Source organism: Acomys russatus, chromosome 8, assembly GCF_903995435.1.
Source record: "Acomys russatus chromosome 8, mAcoRus1.1, whole genome shotgun sequence".
In the NCBI taxonomy this organism is placed as follows: domain Eukaryota; kingdom Metazoa; phylum Chordata; class Mammalia; order Rodentia; family Muridae; genus Acomys; species Acomys russatus.
The window spans coordinates 54,946,750-54,967,059 of NC_067144.1; the positions used below are offsets into that span (position 1 = coordinate 54,946,750).

A 20,310-nucleotide genomic window follows, 5' to 3' on the forward strand; every position below is an offset into this window, starting at 1 on the left:
TTGGATTCATATAGACTGAAACTTGTTACAAGTAACGAATGATTTAGAGAGAGCACATTTAGCACTGTCGAACAGTGACCATTTATTATGGGAATCCCACCGCAGATGAAGCCGTGGTAGATAGTAAACCATCAATCAGATGCAGCCCCACAACAAATTGTGCCTCATCAACTACTTTAATATGTCATGAAGCTTCCAAATAGACATCACTGGACCATTTGTTACATTTAAACCACTTTTTCACTGACAAAGCAAAGGACATTTGGTATTTTCATTTATATGTAATATCAGAATAAATTGATGAGCTCTAGACATCTAAAATAGAATTTCTATGTGTACAGGTTATTAAAATTCAGAGATAGCTCTCTTCTCCCAATTTAGTCATGAAGAGGATGTTTTATTTTCTATTTTTAACAAAGTCTCAAGATAGAAAACTGCATTTAGGTTTTAAGCTGCTAACATTAAATATTATTTCAAATATGTGTTTCTATTATAGTACAATGAAGAAAATATGTTTACCACTGTTTGTTATAAAGCTAAGTACTGAGAGATTTTCAAGAAACCTTGTGAGTAGAGCAAAATAAAAATGGGATGTCTGAATGCCCAAGAACACAAGTAGACATGCTAAATGTTATTAGGAAATATATACAAATCTTACAAAAGTGCTTATTTTAGGAAAATCACAGTGGTGCCTTCGTCCCTCACAGTGAGATATGCCTTTTATTCCTTCTACCACTTTCAATTGCCTATCAACTCTATCTGCCCGTGGAATCAATTGGACACATCTGTGTTCTGCTCCCAGCATGTATAACTATGCTGTATATTACGCTGTTTCTTATCCTATGCTCTACTTGGAAATTTGACAGCTACTGATAATGGGTCCTATGCTCTGCTGCCCTTTTAGTTCAGACTGTAGTTACATATATGATATTGTCATTAACCTGTTTTGAACATGACCTTAAACCTTGATGTGCATGAAAGAAAACATTAATACAGTTCTTGATTTAGAATTACTGTTTTCACACTCCAGCTTTCGGATCAAATGTGGAGGCATATTGTGGTTTCTCAATGATAAGATGGTTTTCCAAAAGGCAGGCTATCTTGCTATATGACCCCTTTTATAATTCTCCTATGGGGGTCACAAGTAAGACTAAGATCCAAGCAGCCTTAAAGAGAGTCACCACTACCATTGAAAGAGAAAATCAAAGGAACTTTGATATGACATCTAACCAGAATGTTTGTTTGTTCTTTTTTTCAATTTGGATAAATTGTTTAACCTAAAGAAATTTTTTTTTCTGAAATGTTAATTACATGTGCATGTGTTCAATGTGTTCAATTCCTCTGGCTCAGTTCTCTCTTCTTCTTCTTCTTCTTCTTCTTCTTCTTCTTCTTCTTCTTCTTCTTCTTCTTCTTCTTCTTCTTCTTCTTCTTCTCTTCTTCTTCTTCTCTCTCTCTCTCTCTCTCTCTCTCTCTCTCTCTCTCTCTCTCTCTCTCTCTCTCTCTCTCTCTCTCTCTCTCTCTCTCTCTCTGGATCTCAGAGAGCTAGAATAATAGGCAGGAGTGAGCATGGGCCATAGTGCTAGGAAAAGAACTGTGGTCTTCTCCAGGAGCGGCAAACACATTAAACTATCAAGCTGTCTCTCCAGATTAGGAAATTATTTTTACATTTGTATTAACAATTGTATTAAATTTGAGACTACAATGTATTATGGACAAAACTCCTTGCAAGGGCTCTCTCAGGGTGCAGAACAGAAAGCAGCCATGTGATTTTATTATGCATTGCAGCCATTGGTCACATAGGTAATGAAGTAAGCTCTGTGCCCAGGCACAAGTCTCCTGGCCCTGTATAAATGATACAGCACATGCATGGTACCACCTGGTTCTATCATGCCATACTGTGTTTAAAGAAAATGGAGCATCACATTCTTACATTTGCTGTGTCTGGATTGTGCAGTTCAGCTGACTTCCTCTGATCTTCTTAGTTTTTTTTTTTTTTTTTCAAATTAAGCTAGTCTGGCATTATGGCAGAGCTTGTGCTTTGTCATTCATTATAAGGTGGGAGATATATGACAAATAGTGACATATCTCATAAAACAACATGATACATTTTATATTAGACAACTAATACACACATTTTGAAAATATTCTCAAAAGAAAAATTTGAAAAACCTTTATTAATATGTAATGAAGAAGCATTATCTAGTAATTAAGTTACCACAGTTAATATTTCTGTCATATCTTAATATTAGATAATAAAATATTCACAAGACTTTTTTATTTCATTTACTATGCCAACAGAACCTGAGGGTTGAATGGGAACATAGAAATAATTTCTCTCATAATGAATATTATATGATGCTCAAATTTCTACTGACATTAAGTATCAGTGTCCATGAGGTTGGCTTGTCTTTATCTAATGATTTACCCACATTAAGATATTGCTTATTATATTGATGAAATCTGAGAATTCTTTGAGCACCACTAAATATAGGAAGATTTCCTTTCCTCATATTATCTTTTTTGTTTCTCTAGTTTCCGGCAAATAAAAGCAGGTAAAAGATCTTTTCCATTGCCTTTGCAACTTTAGCTACATCTTTGCTCATTTCTGTAAGATGCAAAGGAGATTCTTTCCACTCCCTTATCAAGGAATATTAGCCAGTACTTTACATTTCTTATTTAAAACTTTTCAGCATTCACCATTATCTATGAGTTGTTTCTTGTAGTTTTCCAAAATGGTATCCATGAAACACATATATATGTATACACAGGTCTATTTATATTTGTCATAAAAATGTTTTCACAGTGTGAATCAGATTAAGTTTTTTGACATTCACACATTGTCTGCTTAATTAAAAATTTACAAATGTCAACTGGTGTCAATGATACTTAAGCAACTCAATATTAAACTAAAACCTGTATATTTATGCAGACAAAATTATAACACAGTCAACTTTGAAGATCAAAGTTTACTTTTGATATAAGAAAGATTTTTACTAAAGTTTGATTGATAAATTCAGGAAATTAAATGTGTTGCTTTATAATATTGAAACTGACACTGCTGACCAAACTCCTAATTAGCATCAATTTTCATCATTGTGATTTGAAATATATGTTTTTGTTGATTAACTGAAATTAGGTAGGTAGGTAATTACATGTACCTACACAAGTAAACTAATATAAAATTTAAGATAGTAGGAAAAAATAAGGTATAGTTAATATCAAATTATATATAAAAACAACTTTCTATGTTATCAAAAGTACATAATGTGTCAGTAGTGGTGTGGATGGGAGATGGATCCTGAATACTCATGTGTTGGTCCCACTGCAATATTTGGATCCAGAATTTCAAGGAAGTGATTGAGTGATGAGCATATAGTGACAGTTTCAGATTATGTAATTGATAGAGGGACTCATGACTGGACTAGTATCCAGCTATATCTCCTCTTTGTGATTTTGGCTGTCTAACTTTTATGAGGCATAGGTACATTTCATCACCTGAGTCCATGATGTTATAGCTCATCAAAGGCCAATTGCATGAAGCAAGCCAACCATGGGCTGAAACAATAAGGAGTCAAAATTCTTCCTAATTTAATGGTCTTTCTTGGCTATTTGACAATGGTTGGCAGGTGTGGGGGGAGGTCAACTAACACAACACCCAAATGTAAGAGTGGCTGGAATATAAACAAATTCAATGATTTAATGGCCTTTGGTCTTATCAACGAAGAACCTTAAAATGATCATGTTTTTGAGATGATAATTCTAAATGTCTTCAAGTGAAGATTCAGATTTATAGTCAAAGATATTAAAACCACCATAGTTATCAAATATATATATAATTGTACATACTACATGTTATATACTTAATATGAATCATATGCAATAATTGTGAATAATTAAGTTTCTTCCTTGCCTTTTCATGAATTCTACGTGACATATCAACAACAGTTAGGAAAACATAATTTTAAAAGTTCTAATTTAACACTCTGCTACCTGATATTCCATGAATTTAGACAATCATCTTAAATGATCCTAGAAATAAACTCAAGGAAATTGCTATAGAATAATTGCACATCAGGCTTTCCTTCCTTAAATAATTAATGATTCTTTTGCAATTAATCATTTCCATATCTAGAAAAACATCCTTTCCTAAATTCAGTCTATGTGATAGTGCAATAACTATCAACTTTATGCTTACTAGTTCTTTTATTGCTTTGACAAAAATAATTAATATTCAGAAGACAGAGCTATTATAATACTCTAAATCATATAAGTAAATATATAACTATCCAAGAATTTTAAGTGTGGTATGATATTAAATATTGCATGGCAGGGTGCTTTCAATTATTTAACAAAAATTTATATTGAAGGTCCCTGATATGTTTTTAATATTCTGATTTTCACTATACTTCACTCATCATAAGATCACATTCCCAAATCAAAACAAATAACACGTGTGTTATATTTATTATAGTTTTTTTTCACATAAAACCAGACTATTTTAAGTTCCAATATTTGTTGGTAACTGGGTTTGGCTTTTGTTTTTCTTTCTTTCTTTCCTTCTTTTTTTCTTTTTTCTTTTTTCTTTTTTTTTTGTTTTGTTTTGTTTTGTTTTGTTTTGATTTGATTTGTTTTGTTTTTCTTTGAGACAGGTTTTTTCCATGTGTAGCCCTTGCTGTCCTGGAACTTCCACATGTAGACCAGACTGATTTAGAACTCAGAGAGCAACTTGCCTATGCCTCCTGATTGCAGGGATTAAACATTGTGCCACCTGTTTGTAAACACAGCAGAGTAACATTCACAGTGTCAGGGATTGGGTGTGTCCTATGGGGTGGGTCTCAAGTAGGGTCATTATGTGGTTAGCCATTCTCTCACTCTTTGCTCCATCTTTGCTCCTGCATGTCTTGTGGCCAGGCAGATTTTGGGTCAGTGGTTTTGTGGGTAGGTTGTTGTCTTTATTCCTCCACCAGAAGTCCTTCCTGGGTACAAGAAGTGGCCACTTTATGATCCTTATCTCCTGCTGCATGGTGTCTCTGATAGGTCCCTTAACTGGGCTGCCTTGTCTGGCCTCAATGGGGGAGTATGCTCCTAGCTCTGCAGCAACTTAATGTGGCAGGGGCAACTCTCCATTCTCTGCAAAGAAAGAGGGGAGAATGGTGGGCGGGAGAGTTGTGTGAGGCAGGGATAGAGAGGAAAGGAAAGGGCTGGAATCAGGTTGTAGAGTGAATAAAATAAAATTTTAAGAAAGATTGTTTCAGCATACTCATCAATGGGATAAAAATTAAACAAATACTATTTTATTCGCTCAATCAAAGATGTCTATTTTCCTAAAAATCAGTAAAACATACAGAGATATCTAGAAATTTAGGCATGTTCTGAATGCTTAAATCACATGACTTCAATCTTGAATTATGAACCCATAACAAACACACTCTTAGGTACCTTAGAAGATGAAATTTGAAATTTGGAAAGATGGAATAAAAAATCCCTGTGCACTTTTCTGCTCTATAAATACTGCAAACAGCCCCAATAACCATGATATGTAAAAATTAACCCAAATTAAGAGATGTAAAGTTGTGTTTCAATAATGAATTTTTCTATTAATAAGGCACCCTATACATTTATCATGATAAATTGTGATTGTAGGGAGGGACCCATGCGTGCATTTTCTTTATTTCAGGGAAATCAGGCCCATAAACTTACTGGACCTGCTATGCCAAGGAGAAGCTGTATCTCTCTTCCTTGGATCCCATAAAGTGAAAACCACCTAACACTGTAATAATTTGATCTCAAACAACTCTTCTACAAATGCCTGGTGTGTGTCAGGACCAATAAACAGAGAACTCAATGACTGTCCCTGGACTTTGAGTTGGGTCTCCAGTTGTTGGCAAGGCTTACTTAACCATCTATGTGTACTTACATCTGGATATGGACCGAGACCCACCTCTTTCATCTCTTGGACCATGCACCCATTTTTCAAATCCTGGCTCCTCTGGTTACTGGTCTGGTTCATTATCTCATCAATATAAACCATTTCTTAGCCTGCTTCTGAAACCTCCGTAGTTTCTTACACTTGTACTCTTTCTGTAAGGCACATATATGCACCATGACACAAACATATACTTACACTATGATGTTATGAGAATTGATTTTAGTAATTTACATGGAATAAAAGAATCTACATTGACCTCAGACATGTAAGTAGGTTTATATGACAAATTTCTGTCATTTAAGTCACTATATATTGTGAACTTTTTATGACTCAATAAACTCTGCCACCGTGAAAAGATAGAAATGATGTGTTTTATTGTCAATTTAACAAACAACATTAACTGAGCATTAACTGAAAAACTCACATCTTAATTTAAAAAAATGAACTCTGATGCCCAATATTTGATCACCTCCTCTTGGTGGGGAGGCCTGATGGCACTCGAAGAAAGAAAAGCAGGCTATCAAGAAGAAACTTGATAGCCTAGGACCATATAGTGGGGGAGGAGGTAGGGACCCCTCGGTCTTACACCAAGGGACGGGAATAGGATGAAAGCAGGAGGGAGGAAGGAACGGGAGGATACAAGTGATGGGATAACAATTGAGTTGTAATCTGAATAAATTAATTAAATAATAAAAAAATATTGACTTAACCCTGTCATATGTAAAGCTAGAAAAAAGACCCACCCCACACAAACACATACTTTAATGGCTTGCTGTTGACCCCTCAAAGTACTTCCATGAGAACCTAAGTGTCATCTTCACACTGTTTTTAAACAGGATTCATGTTGGAGGAGAAAATATGTCACAGAGCATTGAACATTTACTGTGCTCTGCTAAGACTACTGGGAGTTCCTGAGCTATGATGATAACTGACTGTTGAAACTATGCTGTGATCTTCCACAGAATTTCCACTGCTTCTCCATGTTTATGTATTATTCAGGCAAATAGTGACCCTGAAATAGAAAAATGCTTCTTATCTCTTAAAACTTTTATTGAGCAGGATTCAAAATGCACAGTTAAGTGCTGTTCTCTGTGTATTTAACTCGGGGGGTGGGGGGACGCTATTTGCTATTTTAGTATCACTGGCAACAAGACAGAAAAGGAAGCTTATACCAGGAATCATGGAGATGCATATGAAAAATTAAAAGTTTAAAATTAATTTGAACTTGTAACGTACCACGTGGCAAACTAAAAATCAATTTCTACATGGAACAGCTTGAAAGTTTTCCTTGCCATCTGGGTTTGGACCTGGCTCATTCAATTCCAGTTCTGCCCTCTTGAATGCTCCAATTTTATATATACTTATGGAAATGATAATCTCCAAGATGCCTAAGCCTCTCTTGTGAAATTTTAAAAATATTGTTTTATTTTCTTATATGGTCAATTCTCTCCAATCATCTCTAGGGATGTATATGTCTTTATTTTAAACCATGTGTGATATCAATGTTTGGTTTGTTCAAACAATAGACCATGATTTCATTTTCAAAAATAATGTTTTTATTTATTCATTGAAATTTGGCTAAAGATTACAAAAAATGCAGCAAGAACTTGTAACATATTTGGTGAGCCTAAAATATAGATTGATGAATTCAAATGAAAGAGAAACAAATCAATTTTAACTATTGAAGTTATAAAGGAATTAAATTGCAATGCTAGCATATAGACATAAGATTATAATGCAATTGGCCTAAAGATGAATAGTGTTCAATAAATTGAACAATTAACCATTACATGGTTTTGTTGTTGTTGCTGTTGCTGTTGTTGTTCCTGACAGAGGCTTGCTTTAAATTCAGGATGTTGTTTTGAGAATGTCTTTGAATGGCTTCTAGTCCATTCATTTCTTCCTGCCTCCCAAGTGGTAGGATTACAGGCATGTACCACCACATTTAGTTTATAACCAGTGTTTTGAGATGCTGAGGGTGGAATCAAGAGTTTTCTGCATATTAAGCAAGGATTCTACAGACTGAGTTACACCTTGAGCCCTAGACTTTAACTTTTTTTTAGATGCATGTGTCAATTTTGATAGCTATAACAATTGCTAGCATATTATTTTCTAAAAATATTTAAAATAGTGTTAATTATTTGACCTATACATTATTTAGCCAACAAACGCAGTTCTATGAGAATTCTGAGAATCACAAAAGTTGAAAGCTGATCTCATATTTACCTGCTAACAAAAGATGAGGACATACGTAGAAAGTCAACGTTTCTTTTGTTGGTTGGCAGTTGAGTTTAAGTTCAGCAAGCATGATTGACCATGCTATAAAGTTAGACTAACCAGGGTGTATCAGCAAGAAACTGAATATAAGACCGTGAGGATGAAAATTAAAATAACTTAAACCACAAAGAGAACATAAAAAAAAAAAAAAAAGAAAAGAAAAATCGCATTTTCTTAGTACACCGACTGACTTAGTAATTCTCAGTAGTCCTTTGAAGTAAGTGAAAGTCCATCCAAGTTACAGGTAACACTGACTTCCAATAGCTTTACTTCACCCCCCAAAATTAGTAGTTTTAATTTTCCGTTGGAAAAGCGTGCTGTCAGTCATACTATATTTAACTCTTATACCACCAATTTACACAGGATTCTTCAAACAGATGCATAAAATTATATATATATATATATATATATATATATATACATATATACACAAAAGGCATTTAAAATTATAACTGTAAATCTCAAATACCATCCAATAATTTAATTAAAATTTGAAGAACTCTTTTTAGAACAGATATAGCTGAGCCTGAGCCCTAATTATATGTTTTTAACACCATACCATCCTTCAGATATATATTTATTACTAGTAATTGAGGTAAATTATCTAATTTACCCAGGTAATAGTTCAGTGCCACAGCATAAACAGAGATTAGTTATATTCTATGTTTTTATAGACACATTCATTACTGATTTTAAAACTATACATGTGTGTTGACATGCATGTCAGTGTCTTATAAAATTAGTAAACTTTCTTTAAAATTTTGTGCAAATTAGTTTGAGGTATGAAACCACTTGAGATGATTTGTACAACTTGGCTACCCTAAGGCAACTAAGTAGCTTTCAATGGGAAGTGTTATGAAATATGGTATTATAGATTAAATTTGTCAACAGGTACAAGATATTTTCATGTGTGTAGGTGTGTGTGTGTGTATGTGTGTGTGTATGTGTGTGTGTGTGTATGTGTGTGTGTGTGTCTGTGTGTGTGTGTGTCTGTGTGTATGTGTGTGTGTCTGTGTGTGTGTGTGTGTCTGTGTATGTGTGTGTGTGTGTGTGTATGTGTGTGTGTGTCTGTGTGTATGTGTGTATGTGTGTGTGTGTGTCTGTGTGTCTGTGTGTATGTGTGTGTGTGTGTGTGTGTCTGTGTGTGTGTGTCTGTGTGTCTGTGTGTGTATGTGTGTGTGTGTGTGTATGTGTGTGTGTGTGTCTATGTGTATGTGTGTGTGTCTGTGTGTGTGTGTGTGTCTGTGTATGTGTGTGTGTGTGTGTCTGTGTGTCTGTGTGTATGTGTGTGTGTGTGTGTGTGTGTGTGTGTGTGTGTGTGCTTATATTCTTTGGTCACTTAGATTTTTCCCATGGTAGCATTTGATAAGTGCTTTTTGAATGACTGTATTCATAGGATTAGGTTTCCTACTACATCATCATAAGCACACTGGGCACAGAACATGGTCTAAGTTATTTTGTTAGGGGCAGAGTATATATTATTCACTTCTGGATGTAAAATTGTCTTTATGAAGTCTTACAGATAATAAATGGAAAGGCATGGCCATTTAAACATCTCCATCCATCAGGGTATGCATTTTAAGTCACAACATTTGATGACCCATGTCCTCAAACCCACATCCCAAATGGCTTCCCAAAACATTAGCAGAACATTCGGTTAGGTCAATGAAAGTCTTCCCTGCCTGACCAGAAAAGTCCACATCCTGTGTGGACTGGAGAAGCTACTTCATGCATATTTTTATGACCAGTGAATTATTAGCTCGTAACTATGATAGCAGATATTTTGCAATGTGTCCCTGTCTTCAGAACATAGTCTTGGTCTTTAGTTCAGGCTAGTGTCTACTTATTTCAGGTCAGAGATTTTGACCTTGATAAAAAAAGGGACCTCTTATAAGAACTAACCTAATACTTTTTGTTATGAACATTTTAGAAATTGAGAGGACTCATAAATATATATTAGTACCTCATTAGAAAATACTTTAGATTTTTAAAAATACTTTTATGAAAATAGCAGAAAATAATTTTCTCTGTGTAAGAATACTGGATTATTAATATGCTGGTTTTATGGTTCTTGAACTCAAGCAATAATCACTCATTTAAAAATCATTGCTCAATATTACAACATTTAATTGCTTTTCTACATATGAATGAATTGAATACTATCTCACTTTCCTCAACTCCAAAAGTCTCCATGAAAATGAATTATGATATATATAGTAGGTTTAATTTTGTTGTGTCTGTTATAGTTAAGTGGCAAGTAGGCCTGATCATTCAAAAATAACCAAAAATGCATTAAAGTAATAAATACACTGACAGACAGTAGTGTAATCCCATCCTTTAAAATTATTACTAGTTCATTCTCTTTTTAAGGCTTCTTCTGGCTGATTTTGGATTAATAATACCTGTGTAGGGGCCGAAACACAATTGGGGGAAATGGTTAAACAAAATAGGAATAGCATTTGTGTTTCAGTTTCTAAATATTGAGGAATTGCAGGCTTAATAGAAGTTCTGTGTGTGTGTGTGTGGGGACAGTCTGAAATACTGGGCTAATTGGTATAGTTTAGCTTTACAATTAAGCTTAGTATTTTAGGGGTTAAGGTATTTGTCGGTCTAGATAGAAGTTTTTAGGTTGATAGAGATGAGATATGATAGATATTGATTTACTTTCAGATTGTAGACTCACCAAGATAGGAAAAATGTTTTCTTCACGGCTTCCAAATACAAATAGGCAAAACACTGTGAATGTAACATTTATATAATTCCTGAGTGTGTATAGTTTATTACGTATACATATGATAATATAATTGTATAAGTAAAAAATTAAAAAATAAAGTATTACCACTTCAAATTTCATATTAAATTGATACATACAAATTATGACTTGCACAGCAACAATGTATTTGCCAACAACCTCCCCCACTCTAATTTAGCAATGTGAACTGTTTCTTGGGTCATTTAGATTTCAGTATGAGTTACAATAGTGATCCAATAAAGAGACATTGAGGCATATCAAATAAAGAACTGTAATCATTTCTATCCTTTGAAAGTCACTATACATTTTATGTGAAATGGAAAAACAAGTAAGACAGTGATTATCAACATCCATCACCAAGAAGATAATAAATATAGAGGGCTTGTTTAATTGTGGTACTGAAATTTTTATTCTAAATTGATGTATTTTTTCTATGAACTAGAAGTTCATTAAAATATGATTTGAGTATTTAGACTTTCCTTCTTAAGATTTTCCTACTACCACATTTTAAAGTTTTTAATATGGTAGTTATTCAACGGAAGATGTATTAATAGAAAAAAATTTATTCCAAAGAAATAGATTCCAAGAAAGTGAAATATGAGATCCTGGAGTCTAGACATTTGTAAGTGTAATAACTTTTTACTACCAGTGTTAGATCAAGTTTCTGCTACCTAAGCTAACACAGCAGCAACTTTCAAAACCAAGGTAGACATCACAGGAACGTGCTGTTCTTTGCCACAGTTGTACACCACCTTAAGGACTGTGGATATTTGGTCTCAGTTTCGCATTTTAAGTTTCAAAATAAGAACCTTCAGTTGCAATCCTTAAGCTGTGATTCTTGATGAAGGTGGTCTTGAGGATTTAAGAAACAACTGGCCAAAGAACAACTTCCAGCTTTCAGCCCAAGCCCTTACCATATTCTAGTATTTGAAAATACAAAGATCCTTCTAGTATTCTTACTTGCCCCTCTTTTCATAAATCCAGCTAGTTTCAATGATCTTGCCTTCTTGGTCACAGTAAAAAATTTCAAAACAAAAAAAGATCTTATTCTTAACTAATCAAGATTTCTATCTGAGTCACACAATCTTCAGTTGGCTTCCAAGGTGCACGTCGCAGGTTTCATCTGGAGCATAGTAGTAGTGAACCTGCAGAGGTCCAATAGGAAAGTTTGGTAATTCAATATTTTTCTAATGGAAGTCACTAGTGATGTGTTGAAAACTATTTGTTTTTACTTTTACTTGTTTTTTAAATATGTGTATGATTATTTAACACACACACACACACACACACACACACACACACACACACACACACACATATATATATATATATATATATATATATATATATATATATATATATATATATATCTTTGTGTGCATGTGCCTGGTGTGTGTGCATGCTTCGTGCCCACAGAGGTCAGAAGAGGGAAGACAGTGTTGGATCCTGTCAAACTGAAGTCATTACCCTATTGTGAGCCAGCATGTGGATTCTGCAAACCAAACCCAAGTGCTTTGGTTGCAAAAGCAACAAGTCTTTTTAATCCCTGAGCCACTGCTTGATTGCTAGAAAATTTTATTAGGGAATATATTTATTGAGAAACCGGTGTTCTTAATCACCAAGCCATTGCTTGAGTTCCCAGATGCTTGAATTTTATTAGAGCATGTTTTTTTTTTTCAGTCCTAAAAGTTATATGATATACTATGCTGTATAATTTACTTGACAAAGCAAAGTCAATGTTTTATTAGTTCATTTAACTGGGATAAAACTTTAGTAGTGACAGATAATCTGCTTGCAGATGTTAAATGAGATAAAATAGTTTTTAAAATATATTATAAATTTTAAGGTCCAAAACACTTCCACAAGTCCCAATAAATTTTCCTTAAATGACAGTCCATTAGACGGGGCCATGCAGACAATGGTAGTTTCTGAATATCCTGTGTCCATGCTTCAGTGCACTATGAACTAAAATAACTCAATGGCATTCATTGTGTGAGCTCATAACACATGCTAGTCACTTACAATGGGAAAAGATAACTGCCAGGGAAGCCTCCTTTGTTTAGCAAAGATAGACATGGGCAGCAGTTGCTGTAATTTATAAAAGGAAGCAAGGTAGTGTGTGTGTGTGTGTGTGTGTGTGTGTGTGTGTGTGTGTGTGTGTGTGTGTGTGTTGTAGAAAGGGTGGAAGAGAATCTTCTGAATTATCAACTTTTGATAACTCATGCTTTGTGTCTCAGTGTTATCTTCTGCATCTTCACTGAAGAGGTTATAGGAAGTCAGAAGATATTTGAAGACACTTCCAGGAGGGTTATACCAGATCAGGTCAAGTACTTCTATGAGAGGCCATATAAGCAGAGTCAAGTGTAGCCCCACCCCTTACCTTCATCAGCGCCTGTTCTAATTCATTCAGTATCAGAAGTTTGACTCTCATGTTTAATACCAATGTTCTTTATCACTATAATTTAAAACTACCTTTTTTATATCAATTTATCTCTAACTTTTCTCTTTAATTACAGCCACAGATACAAACACTTAAATCTTAGGGTCAATAAGGGAAATACAGAGTTTCATGTTTATGTATATTTGGTACATGTTTTTATGTGTATTTGAAGTATGTGGTTGCAGCATCTCTGCAGACTGATGGCTATGTTTTAGTCTTTCTTCCAAATGAGGGCAATTGTACGTAAAATAATTGGGTCCTTTAATTTTAATGAAGATGATGTCAGCCATGCCGTTAGGATTTTCAAGGAGTGTACTTTGAGTACAAACTCTGTGATCACTTCTGTTATGCTCTGAACTAATCAGATGGGATGCTGTCTTTCCCTTAAGGGATTCATATAATGTGATTAAATAGAAAAGCATATGCCTTAGGGGAAACCTGCTGGCCTACTAACCTACATTTGAAAGTCACACTCATTGATAAGCTTAAAAAAATATCTTGATAGCCAAAACACAAAAACAAAGCAAAACAACAAACAAACAACAAAAATCATTCTGCAATTTCTCTTCAGTGTTCTACAACTCAGTGTTCAGATATCCATTTTGTAATGGCTGGCACGTGCTGTCTACACCACCCTCCAGAGGCCATAGCTACACACTGGTCTGGGATGTTACCAGTCCGCATCTCTGTACCAATAACCTCTGCCTTCAAAATGATGGTTCCTATTAATATAACAAAAATGGAGATTGTCAGCATGGGCGGGTTGCCATATGGAGGTTGACAGCTGCTCAATCAGGGTAAGACAAACACACAAGCAACATGAGGGTGGAAAAAGAGAGGGGGGCCACTTCTGAGAAAAACTCTGATTTGGCTATTGGCATTTTGTTCAGGACTCTTAGGAATAGTGTATTAGTTTCAAAGATTTTGTTTACATGCAGTTGTACTGAGAAAGTGACATACAGCAAACCAAATAACCAAAGGCCCTCCTTTAAAACACTGCATCCCAAATAATGATGTTTTAAAAGACTCACTCCTCTTCTGCCTGCACCATACGTACCATACTCTGCCAGATGTGTTAAAAATTAAGAAACCCCAATTTCTTAAAAAAGTAAAATACTGTTTGAAAAACCTGGTCAAGCTATGCTTTTAAAGACTTCATACTATGCCAAGGAAAGAATATAAGGATATTACAGACCACTGAAAGATAACACACTACCATCAATAGCCAAGTTCATGAATAAATAAATATTTACAACATGTACATATGCATATCAAGGCAAGGCTGCATTTGCAGAGGCCCCGAGTCTGTGCAACATATTTATGCATTTTTATATACAGTGATAAACAGAGGCACTGAAAAGGAAATCCTTCCCAAGCACAGTCGACACAGTGAAAGTTTTCTAGTAAGTTGCCTGGCCTTTCCGAACACATGAGATTTCTTTAACAACAGAGAAAATATGTTGCTATGATTGCCTATTCCTGAGCTTGACTGAGTCACATCATCATCATCATACAGCAGAGCTGGCATATTTCTAGCTGAGCTAGTTAGAGTACATCAGGGGGAAAAAAAAAAAGTATGACATGTGCAAAGACGAAACATTCCAGACCTGATTTACAAATGAAATCTCATGCATCTGCATCTGAAGCTGTGTGGAATGAATAAATGCCCAGGAAGAGGCAGAAGCATTCTGACTGGATTAGCACTCTTCTTACTTCTTGCAGCTATTTAACATTCCTACTGGGTTTTGAGAGGTCTGCATCCACTGCTCAAGTTTAACACAGGAAATTAAACTTTGACATGTTATAACCACTGACTGTCTCTGAAAACTGTATATAAGAAATATAAGTTAAGTCTCTTGACATCTCCTGGAGTCGATACAGCCATACATCTTTTGATCCCAAGCCACCTAAAGCTGCCATGCAGGCCAACATAAATAACAGCTGGCAGTGTGCAAGTGAAAAATCCATTGATAACACCGAGCAATACAGTAATGTGGTGATATAATTTACAAGGCCCAGGATGATTTCGCCCACCACTCCTCTGGTGGATGTGCACTAGCAGTCTAAGCTAAGGGCCTGCAGAAACTTCTCCCTGGAAGATACATAGGCAGAAGCTTTGTAATGCCTGTAAAGCAACGAAAGGTTAACTAGAAACATCAAACTGAAGGGGTCTGGCTATTTAGAAAATCCTACTGAGAAATTGTGATGAATTAACTCTTCTTGTTAATGTTCTTCCATCCCCTAAACCTCAGATCATCACATGACATCCTAAGGTGTTTGTGTGTGTTGGATGGAGGACACAGATTTGGAAAACATTTCTAGAGGTAAGATAAAACTATTAGGTAAAAGGAATGCTTATGCACAGCAATATCCTCAGAAAAATTCCATCAAGATTTTCCCTACAATGAACATATTCTCCTGGGATATTTCTGCAGCCTCAATTTAGTTTGCTGCATCCACAACACATATACCTTGATAAGTTGTGTTTATAGGAACAAATGCCATTGGGTAAAGCAGAACTAAGTGAACTTCGAAAAAGGATAGGTTCAAAGTCTCAAAAATCTACAGCGCAAATTTTTCAGCAGCCAAAGAAAATCCATTGCCAAGCTCCAAAGTATTGCAAGCCTTTTTCCTCATTCAGCAGATACCTCTTTCACTGAAGTTAACACACATTGTCTTTATTAACACATCAACTGTGATAGACTCAGATTTAGTGCTGGTAGCACTGTTCCTATGAACAGCCCTCTGATCATTTCACAAAATTTTCCAAGAAGTAAAGAACATTCAGAATCTATTTCAATTTTTTTTAATGCAGCTTCCTAAAGAGAGCAAACATCTTACACTCGAACAGCCTGCATCTGGCTCAGAATCTCCCTGCTGGAAACAATCACTATAATGCATTGAAAGCCCAGCATCCCACAAATTGCAAACACATATTTATATCAGTAAGAGAGAAACTCTTCCTCTAAGCCACCTACCACACAGATCCCTTTTCCTGAAATAAAAACCTGACTTCAAACAGAAACAGCTCCTTTCCCCCTTAGCTGCTTTCAAGTTGCCATTAGCTACCCTTGCTTGCTCCATTTCGATTTTTAACAGGAAACTTTCATCGCTTACCCCCCTTCCAAGGTTTGCCTTTCCAGGGGGTCCTGGTCAGCTTGCATAGAGTTGGTCCAGAGAAGAAAAGCATCAAAACGAGGAGAAGTTCGAGTCTAGTAATTTTCTCCACTTTCTCGGATGATAACATTTCCACAAGTGATTTTTTTTACAAAATTTCTCACATCCTCTTCCCTCCCGGTTATGAAAATAGCATTAATCATTGAGAAGCCGGAGGTAGGTGGTGTTTTGCCATCTTTAGCAGCTGAAGGAGCAGCTCCCTGATGTAGCCCTGAGCCAAGCTACATTTCTCACGGATCCAGCGCCTTCCCCTCAGCCCGCAGTCAGCACTGTTTCCACTTTAGGAGCTGTAAAATCATTCCTGTTCCCCACTTTGCTTTCAGTGGGGATATTCCTCAGCGTCCTGCGTGCACTTGATTGAAAATGATAAAAACAGGAATGTGTGTCCAACAGAACAGAGGAGAGATGTCAGGACTGTGTGAAAAAAAAAAGATGAGAAGCAGTTGTACTGACAGCTTTCAGGCTGCCTGTGTGATCCTAATAGCCGTGCAGCCAACCAAATTGCTCTTTTAAGAGTAATAAGGCTTCAGTGAAAGCCGGTATCACAGCTACTTGGGTGGGTAGTGCTCGGCTTGAAAAATCACCCAGGCACCGCCACAGATAACGACTGCTTCAGTCCAGGCTAGGAATAGGAAAAGCTGAACAAAAATATAGTATTCACAGAGGGTAGTTAATCTATTGTGAGGACAAGAGGGGTTTTCTAGCGATGTGCTAGCGACAGGCTCAGAACCTAGAGTGTAGTTTCCTTTTCCATTCCTTCACCTTGTGACTTCCGAAAGGATGGTAACTGGACTAATTATTCATAAATGGGTCTGAAATATTTATTAGGTATGAAATAAGTATATTTCTCCCAAACAGTAAAGCAAGAAGGACAAGTTCTCGGGAATTGTGTCTCTTCTTGAATCAAAATCCTTTCCTTTTGGCACCCTTGTATCCTTCTCACCCCCTGAAGAATCCATAATGAACGTCGCAAGCAAACTTTTGGAAAAACCAGAGAGGCTCTGCTAATCACACACCCGGGGGCTCATTTCCATATTTGTTTATGCACATCACCATGGAAATGCAAGACACTCTAGAAGTCTCTTGGTCTTTTGCAAGTATATTTATGAAAATGCTGGTGGTCACGAGGTGTGTTTATGTTTTTAAAAAAAATCCACCTCATGACTCCACCTCCGGCTGAAGAGGAGATGAGCAAATCTGGTCAAGTAAAAGGGACTTTTGTGTCTAAAATCTGAGGTGTGTGAGCATGATCAGAACATGTTGGCAAATATTTCAAAAACTGTCTGTATTTTAGTATTGTCCATATGGTCATATATTCCCATAATCAATGAGCCACAACACATGAATTATGGATCGATGCACTTTAAGGCAATGCCTTTCAATATTATGGAAACCAATAATTTTACTTTCAAAGTATAACAAATTGCTCTTTTCAAATTATATCCTTAAAAAAGTACTTTGTAAAGAATAGGCTATCTTGTTTTAGATAACCTACATTAGATTTGAATCTTAGATTCAAGCCTACAGATAATAAAATAATGCCATTTTTCTATGAAAGTGACTTTTATTTAAATAGGATAACCAAACAAATTTTCAGCATGTCTTAATTTAGAAACATAAACACATTCTATTTTTAACTCCCAACTTAAGATCTTCCAAGATATTTGAAAACAGTTTATACCATGCCCATTTTGCAAGGAGTATTTTAAAAGTTATGCCTGAGCATACTGTAAAAGGGCAACTTATATTTCACTCAGAAATTTCTTTTCTCTCAAATCTCCCCTCTTCTTGCTTATCATTTTATCATTTGCTGTCATTAAAGGCATTCAAATATTGGTAGAATTTATTATCTAACTACCTTGCTACTATTTTTTTTTTTTTGATGCAGATGCTAGAACTATGCTTATATACTTTTTACTAGTTTAATTCCTTTTAATAGAAAACTCCACTATCAGATCTACCAAGTGTTTTTTTTCTTAATGATTTGTTTCTCCTTATGTAGAACATAAAAACGTCAGTGATCTAACATAGAATTAAAAGTTGTTGGTAGGGGTTATTGACCCTTTCTGAAGGACATGGGCAGAGCAGGGTCAATAAAACCGTTTTCCTCCTGAATGGTCAATACATCTGGGCACGTTGATTCTTGGGAAACTTAACGTTTAGATTTTAAAAGTTTGTTTCCCATTCAGTGACCCATGGCAAGCCACGGGCCATAGATCTCTCTGGTGGATGACTTGAAATAGAAATAGAACTCAAGCACTGTTGTTCATGGTGGCAAGGTTATTTTCTTCCAGAATTATCTGGCTAAAGTTTTCTGCCCCAAGTTTTCTTCATGCTAGAAGAGAAGTTAGGAAACCTGTGCCTGTGAACATATGTGGGAGTAGTCACTAGAATAAATAAGGGTAGAGACAATGACAACTAAACTTACATAGAAGGTGTGTCATCTCAACTAAGTTCATATTTGTGGTATACTAGCCTATCACAAGAGCTAACCATTTTATATGCATTAATACATTTACAACTCAATGAAATCAGAACAAGTATAACCCCATCTAGTATATTGTAAATTGTTACACAGAAAGCTTAAACCTCTTATTCAAGTTCATAGAGTTGTGGTTTGAACTCAGTGGAGTTTTGAGCATTTGCTAATCAGTATACCTATGCCCAACCTTTCAGTGAGAGCTCTTATATCAGGAAATTCACTCTGTAAGAGAATACCATGTGCAAGGGTGATGTCACAATCTCTTTATGTCATATATTGCTGTTTCATATCCACAAAAGGCATGTAAATTGAGTCTGCGCCTATTCACTTTACAGATGTTTCTTTGTCCAGGGTAGCATAAATGGTGAAGCCTGAGTCCAGGTGAAATGGGTATTATGGATTCTGATGTAATTCTCCTGCTTCTCTTTTCTACTTCCTGCTACAAGGGTCAAGGAAAACCAAATACAGTCATTGTATATGGGTGCATTTGTGTGAGAGAGTGCCAAGGAGCAAGCACAGGTAACTGTGAGTTGAAGACTACTCTTACCTATGGTCGCATGGAGGTCTACAAATGCAAAATTACTAGAGATGAATATCTTTCATCTTTTTACCAAAATGATAAAGACAAATGAATCCCTTACCACCTGCTTCTATGATGAGGAAATTACAAGACCTTGGTAAGATTTAAGTTACAGAAAGCTGTAATATTGTAATTATGACAACATAATGTCATAGTGTATAGGTCATAGAGTAAGGTAAGAAGACTACAAAGAAGAATGCAAGTGCATTAGAAGACCAGAGGAAGGCTTATTTTAGTTGATGTACAGGGCAAAGAAGGTCATCCTTTTACTGTGGATTGTCATTAGTATTTATTTTAAGGTGAAGTTAGGTCATAAAAAAGAGGCTCATGAAGGTTGAGGGATTGATCAGATGTATGAGGATGCGAGCTTGCCTCCTGTAAGATCTGCCAGGACTACAGTGTGCCTGAATAGTGAACATATGGGTAACTAGTTGATTATGAAGCAATGCTTGGCAAAGGATGGACTAAAATATTAAAATGTACTAGCTACCAGAGTATTGACATGGTAGACTCAATGGTGGGTGATAGAAAAAATGTAGTTAGGGAAGTTTCATGGCCCTAAATGAACTTCAACAGCAACAAATAATATTAGTAGAGAACTGACTTGTAAGCAGGAAAAACAATAAGAAATGTATAGCGATATTATAGGCAAGATGTATTTGTATACCACACT

General features: G+C 35.7%; 1 protein-coding gene across 1 annotated transcript in view; it reads right to left on the reverse strand.

The window, feature by feature from the left end:
* Positions 1–17,345, reverse strand: part of Robo2 (roundabout guidance receptor 2) — a 1,234,122-nt gene extending 1,216,777 nt beyond the window's left edge. Inside the window, exon 1 of the mRNA XM_051150142.1 lies at positions 16,516–17,345. Within this exon, the coding sequence (XP_051006099.1) occupies positions 16,516–16,645 (130 nt within the window). The 5' untranslated portion in view covers positions 16,646–17,345. The remainder of the gene's footprint in view (positions 1–16,515) is intronic.
* Positions 17,346–20,310: the final 2,965 nt, after the last annotated feature.